A 15661-nucleotide genomic window follows, 5' to 3' on the forward strand; every position below is an offset into this window, starting at 1 on the left:
GCTAATATAATGGGGAGATTTTAACTAACTGATGGAAAGTCTGTTACATCTCACCCCTACAGGGCAGAAAACAAAGCCTGCTATTCCACCACAGCCTTGCCACTGTCAATGAACTTTGAAGCAGGTTGTCCTTCCTCTTATGAATGACAATTGCTGTGGGGCCTCGTCAGAAAGGATGAAAATTTCACACTCAGCAACATCAGGCAGTAGCTACCCACTGGTCTACACCACAGTTAATATGCAATAAAAAAAGAAATCTCTGTCCCAGGACGTGACTTTAGAGCTGATCAGTGCCAAAGCTACAGACCATAAGGACAGCTTCACACTTGCCTCAGCTAGTTCATGAATAAACATCCAATTCATTCAAATGAGTTCTATATTAACTAATTTAAATAATTTTCATTTTGCTTTGAATGGTAAACAGATCTATTCTGCCAGGATAGTTGAGTTTGCAATTCAAATTACACACCGATTTGTAATGAGAAAAATATAATTAATGGCAAAGCTTGAAGCAACTACAATTTTACTCCTTTGATTTCCTGCAGGGAAGGAGGGGCTGGAGGGTGAAGCTCACAGGCACACACATACACTCACACCGTCTGCTTTCATAAAGCAAGACATTTTATTGCAAACTCTAGTATTTGGCTTGGGCAGTCCTATTCCAGTGTGCTGTGCCATAATGTCATGGGAGGACATACCACCGCTTGACACTATACTCGCAGGCACCATGCTGCAATACTAACGTCACCCAATAAATAATCATGTAACAGTCTGTAAATTAAATGACTTCCTTCTATTGGGATCATAAACAATAATTATTTGGCAGCTGCCCCTTAAAAGCTCTGTGTGTGCTGAACATTAAATCAAGCTCTATTGATTTGCTAAACGGATCTGGCCCGTTTTTTCACTTCTCTCTCCCCTCTAATGAAATTCTTCGTCCTACCATTCTGTACCGTTCTTGTCTGGCATCACATTTAGAAGATGAATGACGATCAGTCCAATCTGATTCGTAAGCAGAGACGGAGCACTGTCCCGATGCTGGTGTTTTGCCCGTCCAACACGTCCTTCTCGGCAGATCTGCTTTCGAACCAAACCCTTCAGCCCCTGATGAAAATGAAACCCTAGTGACAGATAACTGGCACATCCTGCCAACAGGTATCCTCACTGCAACCAAGATGTGCAGAATCAGGCCCTTACAAAACAGGTCCATGTGATTTGAAGCCGGCTTTCATTTCTTCCAAAGGTCTGACAACAAAATAGCAGGCAAAGCTAAAGATGTAAAAAACCTCCATGGAGTTCATGGAGAACGTCCGTTTCTCTTCTACCAAGGCAAGATCCAATCCGGCAGGCTGCACCAGAAACCACTCTGAGCACTGCGGTGATGTCTGGCTCGCTAAGACACATTCACTCATCAGCAAAGCAATTAAGCACAGGACAAACTCCAGACACCTGCATGCTGTAGGTGTAGCACTCACAAGCTACTTCTAAAAGCTGGTCAGAGCTCCATTCTCCCTATGGAAGACAAGGGGCGCTCCTGAAAATTCAGCTTCCACCCTGTGGTGTCCCAATGGGAGCTACGATCTTTTGGAAGCCTCACCTCTGACCAGAGGCTGCGCACCCAGAGGAGCTCTGCCGTTCATGAGCATATTTAGGACCTCTCTCTTTTCCAAGTGGGAGAAGTCCTGAAGGCTCCAATCCTCCAGGCATTTTAGTGGCCTCGTTCCAAAACAGAACTCAAGCCCTTAAACGCCTACATCTCTTTTGAAATTACAATGCATCTAATTTACCCTTTTTGAAAACTATACTAAGACATAGTCAGTAGAGTTTATTCACTAAGAATGGGAGTGGGGAAAAAAACCCAAACAAAACAGGGCACTTGCCCAAATTTAAGACCCTGGTATAGAGTTACATCACCCAGCCAGCAGAGAGAGGAGCTATGATGCACTGCACATTTGCAGTCATTCAAGCAAACCAATTCACACGAAGTAGCCAGAAACCAAAGAGCAGATTCCAGCATTTCCATGAAAAGCAATTGCCTCCAGTTATAAGACAATCATTATTTTCTATTACAACAGTCAATAAGATCTCTTACCCCTTGACCCTCACATTCTGAGATTTAGTTTACAGTACTGTACACTTTTCTGGTAACATTGATTATCATCCACGTAATAAAATGTAGTTTAAGAGACCAGTAAAATAAAACACCTAACCCTTTTCACATCAGCTCAATTTACTAGTGCGAAGCCAACAGGTTTCTCAGCCGTATTTGTCTTCAAGACTTCCTTTTTTCTTTTTCTTTTTTTCTTTTTTCTTTAAGCAATCAATCCTCTGTTTATTCAAAATACACAGACCAGAACAAAAAGAGAAGTCCAGCTCAGAGCTCAGCATACGCACAGCAGGAATGTCAGCTCTTATTCAAAGACCGAGCCTGCAGCTCGCTTCCATGGGAAGTCAGGCAACACCTGCATCAGGAGGAACCACACACCGCATGCCACACACGCTGTTCTTAACAGTCACATGTAACAAAGCAAAAGAACAACTTCAGCAGCAGCCTCCTTAAGTGAGACTTTTCTTACACACATGCACAAGCTGGAGGCTAAATATTCATCTTTTCTTCCCTTGCTCCAGAATGAATGGGATATATGGCAGGAATATGGATGAGTAACAATGACAAGCATGATTCTGCTTGGAGCTACGCAGTGGTAAGGATGCACAACTGTTCTGCTGGTGTCACAGCCAAAAAAAAAAAACCCACCATTTTTCTTAAACACTACGGATCAAATCGTATTATTATTAAACTGTTCCACATGAGCCACCCAGTCACCTACAGCTCTTGCATTCAGCTTTTCTGCACCTAAGAGCTGACAATCAGGACGAGCCCCAGCCTATGACAATCAAATTTTGCTATCTTTAACCATGTGTATCTACCACTGGAATTAAAAGCTGAAAGGATCTGGCAATGGAAGGTTTTAAACTTTCAGGGCAAAACACTTGAGTGCACAGCCAGCTTCTGGTTTTGGTTACACCCAAACTGATCTTGCTTATTTTAGTTTGTTCTCATTCTGAATTCCATCCTTCCTTCCCTCCTACAAGAATAGGACACTTTTCTCCCCTAACTGAAAATCCCAGCTTTATAATTTAGCAGTAAGTTTCCTTGTTAAGACAGCTTCCTATAGAAGTGCCTTCTGTTTTCTCCAACTAGGGCAAAATGCCTTTGCCTAGAGGCTGACAAATTGAATGACCCATTGACAGGGGACCTGGCCCTGTCTGCATCACCAGCTGAGGATCTAGAGTACCCGTCCCAGATCATCTAGAAGTCTGGAGATTAACCACCAGCCCAATACCAGAGCATGACCCTAACAAAACACACAGAACTCACCATCTGGAGGCATCAGGACCTTGTTATTCTGTGTACACCAGCCAACCGGGTGAAGATCTGCTGTCATCACGTCACACCAGAAATCTGCCCTGCGGTCATCTCCATAGCCACAGTAACGAAGCAGTAAGAGCTGTCCACATGTTGTAATGATCGTAGCCACCCAGTATGTGTCCGGATTGCTCTTGTTGGCCACTTCTAACTTCATCCCTGGTTGGAAACTGCTTTGAAGGCTGATTTCAACCTTACAAAATGAGAAAGGCATGGTGTTACTTTTTCTTCTTTGCAGGGAGACCCTCTCCCCAGATAAGCAACATAATGCTGCCCTTAAAGAACAGCTCTGGAATAGGACATGAGATGATTTGGGTCCTTAACCCAACCACCTCCTCAATCTGCCTGGGCAGGACCATTCCTACTTCACTGGCATATACCCCATCATGCAAGGTCCCACATGCTTCAAAGGGGCCCTCCAGTAGCAGTAACCTCAGATGCACTACATCTAAGAGAAGACTGGTACCCATCTTTGCATCAGAAATCTCACCAATGCCTGGGAGAAAGGTGGTGGAACTCAAATGAGGTTTCACTTCCCACTGCAAAACTCCATCAGGCAAATCACAGGACACATGCACGGTGCTAAGCACCTCTAGGAGTTAACCCAATTATAATCATTAGTCCATCAACAAGACTGAAGCACCTCTGGAGGCCTGACAAGCATCAAGGGCTGAATGCTGTACCAGGCAGACCAAGGAGAGTGTTCCTACTAAATCCATATCCAGCAGCTCAGGCCTCACCTGATTCACCCTCCCAGCACCCTAGTAAATAAACTGTGACCCATCACTGAATAAAGCAAATGGTTTGGGTCACTGTCCTGCCATCTGATGGAGGTGTCACTTCCATTTATCTTATCAGTGACAGACCACAGGTAACTTGCCTTAGGACACTGGAGATGCCAGTGCATCTCTCCTGGTACACTGCAGGGACTGCTGTTAAACACTAGGGTCTGCTGCAGGCACATCATAACGTATCTTTCAAGGACCAGTAGGATGTCTCCAGTTGTTGCTGGTAAAGAAGAGAGGGATGCCAGTCCACTGGATCAGATGCCAGAGTTGTCTTCAGTAGACCACCCAAAATGTAGCCTGTTATTCCCTATGAGATGCTTAAGGACAAGTTCTAGGTTTCTTAGTGCCTTATCTCTACTGAAACCAGAGATGATAAAGTCTGGTTTAAGCCTGCCTCTGATGAACTTCTCATTTAAATGACAGGTTAAAATGCCTTTTACTCACAAAGATAAAGGTAATATGGTCTACTTGGCCACCTGAGGACTCCACAGACTTGGGGATGCCAAGTTGCAGAGAAAACACTTCTCTGGCATGTCAGCAGTACTCCCTCCCTCATCCCACTCCAATGAGTGCTACCCAGCCAAAGCCACTTATTTGCAGGTAAGAACACTCCATGTGCCTTTCCTCGCATGGGCACTTCTATCAGCATCAATGCTTGGGAGTCATGGAATAGTTGAGGTTGGAAGGGACCTCTGGAGATCATCTAAGATTGAAGAAGATCTGTTACATTTACTTCTTCATTTAGTCATAAGATAGGATCTTTGCTCTTGTGATGCTAAGGGCCCTCATAAATCATCCAGGATACATGTTAATTTGTAGGTTTTCTCCTTGTGCTTACCGTAAGTAAAGACCAAGATGGTTATCTGGAGACAATGGACTTGTGACTGGAAATCACATGAAGAGTGGAATCAAGCAGACAGATATAATCTTCTCTGAAGGCTTTCAGGTTCCTGGCCAACCCAGGGTGTTTTGAGGATCAAGTTTCAGACTGCAAAGTGTAATCACTAAGGACTGTTCCCAGCACTAACTTAGCTCACATCAACAGTCCCAGGACTGAGGTGCTGTGAGACACAGCAATCAGCAGGATGACGTGGGCATCTCCACCACCTAAAGATAACTTTAGGACTTCATGAAAGCACAAAGCTTTTACCTGGATCTGGTATTTGGGTTTGCACCTGGAGCAGAAACCTGGGAGAAGATGCTCTCTCCAGATAGCTGCTGGATCAAGGATAAACTCTACAATAATCATTGCCCTGTAATTCTCCAGTAGAGAGAATTATCGTCCCTCATTCTCCAATACTCCACTGTTGTTCAAATGGAAACAAAATGGGGAATGAAGGGTTGTATTATTTTTTCAGACATAGATGGAAGAGACATTTTCCATCACTGAAGCTCCTTACCCCTTCAAAACAAGCCAAGAAATCACCTGGAGACAAAAGTGGTTTAATGGCGTGACAGCAGCCATCCAGATGAATATTTCTCTTAAAGTAGCAACAGGTTCTTCAGGAAGTTTCCTTTTCACTGCAGCACAACTACACTGCTCCCAAAGGACATCTCTGCCAGCAGACTAGGTATAAGGCAACCCAGAGCACCACAGCTAAAACTTCTCTCTTCCTACCAAAGATGTCCACATCCTCCAGAGCATGCAGCCAAGTGAAGCTGGGAGAAGAGCCAGTGTGACTGACAAGCAGCTGTAGCAGAACAAGCTGCTGCCTATACCTGATGGGCCAGGTAGGAGGACGAGCAGTCTATCCTCACGAGACTTGCAACTGAGGACAGAGAACCACCATGACTTGTCGTGGCTTCACAACAAGGTATCACAACACCTTCCCAGTAGGCCCCAACGTCAGTCTGGTAGCTGAATGACAAACACGTCCTGGAAAAATCTACTGATGTGGCCACACGTGCACACCCTTGTCGGTGATGAAGAACTCATGTATCAGCTTAATTTCTGCCCCATGTCCTCATGTGACATCACACACATGGAGCTGAATAGAAGTTAACAACTGGTGGTGGATGGAGACACTGGTCCCAAACAACAACAGCCTTGACTGTGATGGGCTCTGCTTGGAGACAGTCCTTTCTTCAAAGCATGCTCCAATATTCTTCACCAGTAGAGACTTCGAAGACTTCAAATGCTACTTGTGCTAACACAGACCAGAGCCACAGACTATGCTGTAACTACCACAGCTGTCTAGGTGATCCATGTTCACCCAGAAGAAGCATCACCTGCCGAAGTACTTGGTTTTCATGCTTCTGAGACAGCATCTCCAGGCAGGAGGCTGAGAGATGGTTTCCTGTGGGCCATGCTGCACTCTAGTGCCGAGTGACCCCACTAGTCAGTAAACCAAGCATTAAGAAGACAGCTTCGGAGAAATGAGATACTCTTGCAAGATCAATCTCTACAGGTTGGGATGGACAACAGTGAATAAAGAAAGAGAAGGAAAAATAGATAAGGGGGGTGGGGGGGAAGAGGGCATTAAAAGCAAAAGAAGAGCAATACGAGACCTCAACAATGGAAAACTTGAGTCAGAGGCAGAAGATAAGGAAGCAGCATAAACATGGCGCTCTGAGCTATGCCTGCAAACACACCGAGTCCGCCTCACACCAGCTGGGGGGCTATTCCCACGAGGGCTGTCACATGCATGGAGGGGTGATTTCTCCCAAGAATGGTCAGACCCCCATCTCAGCTCTCCAGGGATCCCCTGAAAACCAGAAGAGGGAACACGCGCAACACCGGCAAGGCTCAGAGCGAGCACGTACGTGTTTGAAGGAGGTGTGGGGAGCAGCGCTGGCTCCTGTTTCCTCCAGGAACTCGTCCCAGTTGAAGTCTGCATCCTCAATGCTGGAGCCCTCGTCTATTCAAAAGCAAAAAAAAAAAAAAAGGAAAGAAAGAAAAGCAGCCTAAAACACATCCAAAGAAGGCAAAAGTTGTGTCAAGGAGTTCAGGATGACAATAGCAACCAGTTTAAACATCAACACCAGGGAAAACAGAAAGCTTGGTTTCTTGGTTTAAAAATCTGTGCTGGTGATCGGCTCTTACCACACATCCAGCAGACTTTGGGACTTGAGCAGCCAACAGTTTTGAGACCAGAAATGACTCTGCTTTCCTGGCAGTGGGGGAACAAGCCCATCATACTGCAACAGGCACTTATGCTCTTGCACTTTGTATTTGTATTTGAGGACTCTCTGCAAGGGAGGTGGCTGCCTGTCCACTGTCACAAGGGCACAATGGCCTTGCTCACGCCCCAGAAGTGGGTCACCCAGCACCGTTAATTACAGCACTGTCCTGGTGATAACAGTAGAAGCTGCTTCTGTTGGCTGAGCAGGGTGTAGAGCAAGCACCCAACCCTTGGGCTGGGGAGCCCCATTTTCGATCCTGCCACCATTTCTCCCCTTCCTCAGTATCCCTCCACCCAGACATCTCAGCTGAGGCCCCCATGCCTTCCTCTCCCCACAAGACTGAAGTTGCTTTCCCCCAAACCTCCCAGCACCCCTCACCAGACCACCTCTGCCTTCCTGCTCTCCGCGCTCCTCCGTGCCCCATTTCAGATCCAGGGCTCTGCATCCTGCCTCTCCCAGCCACACTCCTGCCCCACACGATCCCTCCCCACAGCGAAGGACTTGACATGACTGCTCTTTTATTTGTTTCTTTTTATAACAGCACTGAGTAGAGCAGAGCTGAGGCCTCAAACCCTTGCTGAAACACACACAGCAATAATTAAAAATAAATCTTCTTTCACTTACAGAAAATCAGCCAAATCTGATTGTTTTCATTTTGTTCCCAAGCAATCTCGCAAAGCCAGTTTCAGCCCCAGAGCAAAAATATTTACAGTCTAGCAACAAGCTCTTTGCAACAGGCATTTATCAGGCAAACTCTGCAAGACCCTTACCTGCCCAAACATTCATCAGCATGGTCATGATGTAATTAAAGTGACTCATGACAAACTGAATTAAGAAACCTCCCCAGACAGTTTTATGAAGAAAACGGCAGGGTTAATTTATTGCAATTATTGCTACAGGTCTCCATTTTTCAGGACCAGAAAATTATGCTGTGCAATGGGAATCTCTCATTATTAAAAGGGGAAGACACAGGTTTTATTTGCTGCCTATAGAGCCAGACATACATAAACGAGGGGGGAAAAGTGCATCAGAAGAGGGTTTTTGAGATAGAGCTGGTGGAGGCTAAAGACCTGTCTGGGAGTTCAAAAAGGAGCACTGACCTGTCAGTGCTATTAAACACTTTGCACACTGCTGCATCCAGTCTAAGGTCTGATTCCTTGCCTCAAACTCAAATAACCTGCCTAAATATGAAGATGTAAATTGATATTTACTCCCACGATGACTTTTCAACTCAGCAAGACAAGAAAAAAATCCAAGCCCATGATTACAACCTGAAAACAGAATAATTCAATGTAGAATAAGGGACGGACTTTGTTTTGTTTCTTGCAATCACTGCAAAAACCTCCAGGCATAGAAACTGGTTCTGCTTGAGATATCTGACCCAAAATGAGGGGTTTGTTCATTCTTGACTGAAAGATAAACCACAGCTTAAATCACAAGGTAGGAGCTTGGTGCAAAAACTGGCAAGAGTTTCTCTCAAGTATATCACGCAGGCAAGCAACTTAGATGATCAGGGAAATTTTTCAGCCTTAATGTCTGCCACCCTGTAGAGTTAATGTTTCAGAGAAGAGCCAGGTCCAGAGATTTCAAAGGGTGAGTCTCTAAAATAAAGCATGTTAGTCCATCAGTAGATGGGCAGATACGGTTATCCATCCCTGGCTTAAAATTGCTCTGATGCTTAAGATCTTTTTACCCTGGGGCACAAACAATCTCTATCCCACTAAAAGTTAGAAGCATCTGACAAGAAAAGCTAGAAGTGCATCCCCTCTGCCTGGCTTCTCCCTACTTCTGCATCCATCTGCGCTTGTGGCATTGGGACAGGCTGCTCAGCAATCCCGAGAACATCTTCATTTCAGGACACCTGCCACAGACAGGACATTTCCAGGTCAGCCCTGGGCTCTCTTCTCTTCTGCTCATGTACTTCCATCTCAGAGCGTGACCCATTTCCCTCAGCCCATGATGCCCTCTGTACATTCCCCAGTTTTTACTCCTGCTTTTTGCCGTAACCTGCTGGGTGGCTGCAGGCAAGCATCTCCTTTTCTCCAGCCTTCCTTGGTAGTCTGATGGGAAGGGGCCATTCCACAGAGCAGTGGAAGCAGAGATTTTTAGGCAGTTCAGTATATACCCTCCAGCCCTTGCAGTGAGCAATGCCTCCAGGGTGGCAAAATCTTCTCCAGAATTTGGCAGCAGCACGTTAATTATGTTAGCATTGCAGATGATGCTAATTATGGATGCAACAAGTCCTCCTGTACTTCGTAACCGTATCACCCGTGACCTATTCTGCCACATGGCAACACGGAGAGACTCACCAGCAGGTTCGTTCACATGCAGTTCAGCAAAACTCACAACAGCACCTGCCTAAAGAAATATCACCCGCATCTCTCCGATCTAAACCCAAAGCAGAGAAGCTTCAAGACACCAGGAGGAGGCAGCGTGCCAACTGCAGCCTTCCCTCCCTGTCAGTTCATTTCTCTCTGACACACCATAAGTCTCACTCGTCTGCCGTGTTTTATCTGTGGACTTTATCAGGAAATTACTTTTACAAGGTCTGTAAAAATAACGTCAGAGTACTCATTTATCACAGCATCAGTGTTTTATTTTTCTTCGTTTTATCACGAAGGATTCTGAAGGGACTCTAAGTTTCTGAAATGTTTTGTCAATGGACTTTGTTCCCTCTAGAAATCTGGCAGAGGGGCATCCAAAGCAGAGGCAGCGTCGCCCAGGGATGAGAGCAGCCCAAGGGACCCAACCCCATCCACATATGTAACGGGACTGTGCGCAAACTTTCTCATCCATCAGGAAAGCCCTACTGTTGAGCAGCAGAGGCCACCCTCTTCCCATCTTCTCCCAACTGGTGCCTGGAGGTCCCCCAATTAAAAGGCAGAGAAATTCAAAGGCTCTTAATATACACAGCCAAGGAAGACTGTGTCCGCTTCAGGAGCTGTTATTGCAAAGCCAATCTGCTCGCCACTCCACAAGCCGTGTGCTCCAAGAAAGCCCTGGCTCTGCCGGAGAGCTGCAAAACCCCAGGTGCCAACATTTCACAGAGTATCCTGCAAGATGATAAATTTGGCATTAGGCCTATTTTACATATCAGCTCCCTTTCCAATTACTGCTCCTTAGGCCCGGTGCTCGCTCTTAACGAAAGAGTCAAGGCTGGGTAGCCTACACTAAGGTGATGTACAAACAAGCCCAGGATGGCAAATAAAATCAACAAGTCATCATCTCAAGCCTCTCAACGGCTTTAAAGTGCTCATGCACTGACACTATAAAAACACAACTGTTCCAGCTGTTCACAGCCCCCTGGGATGTTTGGCTGTGGGAAATAAAGGGGAGAGAAGACCCAAAACCTGTGGTTCCAGAAACACTGATTTTTCCCAGGCTTCACTGAAGGAGCACGTATTTGTGGCAAATTGCTCAGCCATCTTATTTACCATGAGCAGACTTTTTGGGTGAATAGAGAACTGAAATGCTTTAGCAGTTAACATACCAAGCAAGGCAGAGGAGTGAACCTGATTAAACACAAACCTCCAGCACTGCCCTGGGAAAGTCACCCAGATCCATATCCCCAAAGACATTTAGGCACCACAGGCCACTTCTTCTCATTCCAAAACCAGTATCTATGGTTGTACAACCGGATTTCATCCTAGAGGCTTCTGCCTCTCTTCCATAGATATAAACAGATCTAATGGTGACTAGATCAGCCTGCAGATGTCCACTCTGGAAACGTCTGAATTGGAGGACATGAATCCCACCGCGAGAGAGGGGTCTGCATCATATAAGCAACAAGGATTGAGGGGTTCCCCTCTGCTCCAGCTAGGGCTAATTTTCTTTATCCTCAGTGGGAAGCAACACGCAGCTCGAGATGGCAACTCAACTCAAAGGCAACCTGGCACCTGTGTTAAAATGGGTCTGGAGCTGTATCCTTCTCCACTGCTGGTACAAGCAGAACCAGATGACTAGGGTTTGTAAGGTGTTTTAAGACACCTCAGCTCCAGATTCAGATGTTTAACTCTAGAGTACCCTCAGGAGCCATCTCTATGAGTTGCACTATAGAAGGGAGGCTCCTTCTTTTTCATATCTACGGGAGAACCCAGGGCAGTATTTATGTTCTTACCTACAGTAACATAGGAGTGTCTTGCTTCCTTTAGGTGGGATGAATCCAGGTTTCTCATCACAAGCCCTCCACACCTACACATCCTCCCCTTAACAGAGACAGTACACTTTGCCTCCTCCTGGATGCCTAGAGACGTCCATTAGATGAGGGAAGCCATGTGTGATGCATCCTCCCATTTAAGTTCCTATCACGCAACTATTTTTGGTTCAGGGATTTCCTTGAGACAAACATCATTTCTAAGCAGTAGGCTGCATCTTTCTTCTGTAAGCATGTCTAGTTCCCCTTTGAAGCCATCTGAAAGAATCAGAACCACTGCACATACCATGGGGAAAAAGCAAAACTTTGGCTGAGCTAACAACCCCACAGCACAGGAAAGTTTCCACCTCCCTGTTTCCCATCTAACATGCCGAGCTTAAAAGCCCAACTGAACCTACAAGCATCATGGCAAGACCAAGTGGACTACCCTACATCTCAAACACGTTTTCAGTGCAACACAGCCAGTTTGCATTTTTTATAGGACATTCCTCTCATTTTCCTCTACCCCTGCTGACCTGATCTCTTAAAAGCTCACCTGCATTTCCATCTCCACTGCACAAGCATGATTCAGTTGCTTGCTAAGAGCTGCCCAAGTGAGCACTGGCAACCTACTGCCAAATGTGCCACTTGTTTATTATCTTCACAGCAGAAGTTGTAGAAGATGGTTGCATTGCTCAAGGGGCTGTGCAAAACAGCCCATCCTTCCCCTAAAAATCTTACAGAGTCACCTCAAGGACCATAGCCCATAGTTTCACTGGCATGGTCTTACATTGCTGTGAGTCTTCCCCTCAACTCATTAGTGAATGCGGCAAAGATTCAAAGGCCGGTCACAGCTTTCCAATGGGTGGTGTCCAGGGAAACAAGAAAATCACTGAGCCACTACAAGAAGCGAAGAAATGAAAGGCTGGGTGCCCAAAGTTCTGAGGTGCTGAGGGAGGAACAGCAAAACGAGGACCAGAGACACGGCTTTGCAAAGGGCTTCCGTAGAGTACTGACCAACAAAAGCACAAACAGCAACACGGGAGAGAAAAGATGCAAAAGACACTAAAGGCAAAGTATGCAGAGTTTTTAAGCAGTCACCCCAGCACTGCTACTGGTTGCATTCAAGTAGTGTTGAATCAGTGATTCACCACTGGTGAGGGCACCTATTTTCAGGGAAGGAGACTTTAGGCAGCCCTTTAGGAGGTCCACCTGCAAGCACAGGCTTTCATCTATCATTCACATCTCAGGATCCTCCTGCAAAGAACAGCTCTCTCAGAAATGCAAGTGAGTTCTGGAAAAGCGTTCAAGCACACGAGCACCAACACAAGCACCACAATGCAACACCGAATACTTTAGTACAGATTAACTGACTGACAGCTCAGTGTTGTTCTCCACAAGTTCATCAGTTGAGCTCTCCCATGCAAACACAGACCAAGGATGAAGTTGCAAGTTATAGCTGAACCAAATTAACAATTCATTATTATGTTTTTTATTAATTTATTTTTTCTATATATAATAATATATAATTAATATATTAAATTATAATAGTCCCATAAAATGGGACCTGGGAGAGGTCCCATTCCCACCAGCATGTGCTCTGGAACTTCCTCCAGCCAGTTCAACTCACAAAGCTAGCAGATAATTTTTAATTAATAACCTTTCTTTTTTCTAGATTGTTTACCTTTCTGCTGGGTTAGTGAGCAGACTGACTCAGCCCAGGGTGTGGTAGGCGACAGAAGGGGTGCAAGAGAAGATGTGGTATCAAGAGGGATCTCCCATTTTGGCATCAGAAAGAAAGTAGATTGGGTCTAGCCATATATGCAACTTCACCACGAGACACAGTCTCCTCCTGTTAAGGCTAGATATGGGAAGTTAAAGCACCTAATTCCAGCAGAAGACACCAGAAACTAGCACTTACTCTTCTGTATCTACCATGATGATCCCCAAATTTAGCACAGTGACCTCCCACCTTTAGGTGCCCATCCCAGAGCATTACAGAGCATCCGGCGATACCCGTGAGCACAAGGACAACATGCAACCAGCTCTCCACCAGCTGCTCTAACGTTTGCGAAGCCCTCTCATCTGAAGCACTCTAAAAAACTGTGAAGGAAATGAGGGTGAAGGTCAAAACAAACAAGAAACGCTGTGATTTCTGAATGTTCATTTCCTCTCTTTAACCACTTCAACAAATGAAAAAAAGGGTGGGGAAACTGGAAGAACACAGTGTGATGTCCTGGAAAAAGTTTTCTGTTGCTTTTTGTTTAAATTTTGCATAGCTGCTCTACACCATAGAAGAGATCCAGAAAAAGGAAAGCTCAAACTTCCCAACCCATCAAGCGTGGGACACTGTCCAATCCTCAAGACTCAAAAAAGGCCTTCCAGGTGTACAACCATTCCCAATGCTCCCCTGGCAATGTGGCTGTCTCTACCTCCAACAGAGATGGGTTGGAGGGCCGTCACAGTGAAGACAACCCATGGGGGTGAAGGAGAGCTCACCTGAATCAAACTGCTCCCTGCTGCCGTTGGCCGGGCTCTGGCCCTTCTCTGGGGAGAGATGCTGGGTCTCTCGCATGGTGGCGATGAAAGACGCCCTTGTCTCCATGGTTCAGAGGAAGAGGCCTTGCCTTCCTAATTCATCCTGCAGCAGGGAGCGCCTAGAGGACAAGCTAAAAGAAAACGAAAAAAACAATGAGTGATTTGTTCTACTGACACCAACCCATTCCCTCAGCCTTTCCTTTTTTTTTTTTTTTTTTAATTGGAAATATTTTTTTTAGTACTTAAAGGTTTTGAAGTTATCCCATGTTGACTGCAACCCTTCAATCTTGCTCTCTCCTCCAAGATGAAGCTAGAGTTGGATAAGGAACCACAACAAAGTAGCAATAATATCGTAACAGCCATAATAACAACAACGAAGATAATGAGGCAATAAGCAGCACCCACAGGACTGGCATTGCAAAGTTCGGTCCAGCTACCTGTACCGCCAGCAGAGAGGGAAGGACCAGCCCATAAGGTGGCACAACCGATGCCCAAAAAAAAAAAAAAAAAAAACCAAACAACCAAAAGGAAAAAAAAGAAAACAAAAGGCAGGAAAGGCCAATCCAACCATCCTCCCGCAAGTCCAGCCCTTGACTCCTAACTTCTTGATGGCTAACACTGCGTGAGATACATCTCACTCCAGAAATATTCAAATTTCCAAAGGGGGAATATTTGTGATCATGAAACGGAGGGAACACTGAAGGGAAAAATCCTTGGGAGAGACTGGAGTAACTAGAAAATAAAGTTCAGCATGCAAAATGCAGATACCCTAGTGAAATAGCGCTGGCTACAACTGTTTTTTGAATGAAGACTGACCTAAGGTAACTGCACCAGTTAGTGCCATGCAGGGTAGCAAAGATTAACTAAGGAGGAGATTCTTCTCGAAGGAATGACCACAGTAAATACAAAGTGGAATAAAAACACACAGAGATGAAAAATGATACGAGGAAGGGACTACAGACCAACTAGATCTTGAACCAGACACCAGACTAAATGAGAACTGTATTTCTAGCTACAGTAAGCCACCAGACAAGCAATACCCAGAGAGACACCTTTAGGAGTAGATTAAAAAGAACTCCAAAGTGAGCTTTTCAGTAAAGCCCTCTGAGATGGTGATGAATTACAAGGTGTCAAAGGAGGACTGAAAAAGAGAAACCAAGAGCTCAGGTTATGAGCACAGAGGGAACGAGCTATTCACACAAGATATGCTAAAGCAAAGACAGATGGTACAGAAAGTGTATGTCCAGAATATACCACGTGGAGGACTGGTCCCGCTTATTAGTGGATGCCTCCAATGCATGCATGACAGAGAGGATGACGCAGGCAGCACCACACAAAATGCTCTGCAAGAAGTGTGACTAAAAGTAGGGAAAAAGTTTACTGCCAGAGGTCAGGCAACGCAGGAGGTAATAAGGTTGTAAAAATACTATGGGATTTTTTCAACTTTTACTACTCAGGAGGCATATTCAGGAAGACCAGACATGGCGGCTATAAAACAGAAAGAGGGAGAGTGTTCTGTCATAGGTTCCTCGTTCCCACTTTTTAAGGCTGTTCCAATGAAAACTGTGAGGAAGAAATGGACACGCATGAGCAGTCACAGGAGGGACTGACCCAGATGGGGAGCATGTCAAATGTAGACGTTATATCCATGAA

The 15661-nt window shown here is 45.4% G+C and overlaps 2 protein-coding genes across 4 annotated transcripts in view; one reads left to right on the forward strand and one right to left on the reverse strand.

Moving 5' to 3' along the window:
* Window positions 1-15661, reverse strand: part of SFMBT2 (Scm like with four mbt domains 2) — a 117507-nt gene that overhangs the window by 88920 nt on the left and 12926 nt on the right. For 2 of the 3 annotated variants that reach the window (XM_080394055.1, XM_080394054.1), the window contains exons 2-4: window positions 13970-14139; window positions 6979-7073; window positions 3380-3620 (exon numbers count right to left, since the gene is read on the reverse strand). In XM_080394055.1, coding sequence (XP_080250181.1) covers window positions 3380-3620; window positions 6979-7073; window positions 13970-14075 — 442 coding nt within the window. In that variant the 5' untranslated portion in view covers window positions 14076-14139. Of the gene's footprint in view, window positions 1-3379; window positions 3621-6978; window positions 7074-13969; window positions 14140-15661 lie in introns of those variants that run through there. The other variant, XM_080394056.1, reaches the window with a different exon arrangement.
* ITIH2 (inter-alpha-trypsin inhibitor heavy chain 2) overlaps window positions 1-15661 on the forward strand; it is a 217179-nt gene that overhangs the window by 32201 nt on the left and 169317 nt on the right. The window lies entirely within an intron of this gene.

Source organism: Falco punctatus (assembly GCF_963210335.1).
Source record: "Falco punctatus genome assembly, chromosome: 6".
Classification (NCBI taxonomy): domain Eukaryota; kingdom Metazoa; phylum Chordata; class Aves; order Falconiformes; family Falconidae; genus Falco; species Falco punctatus.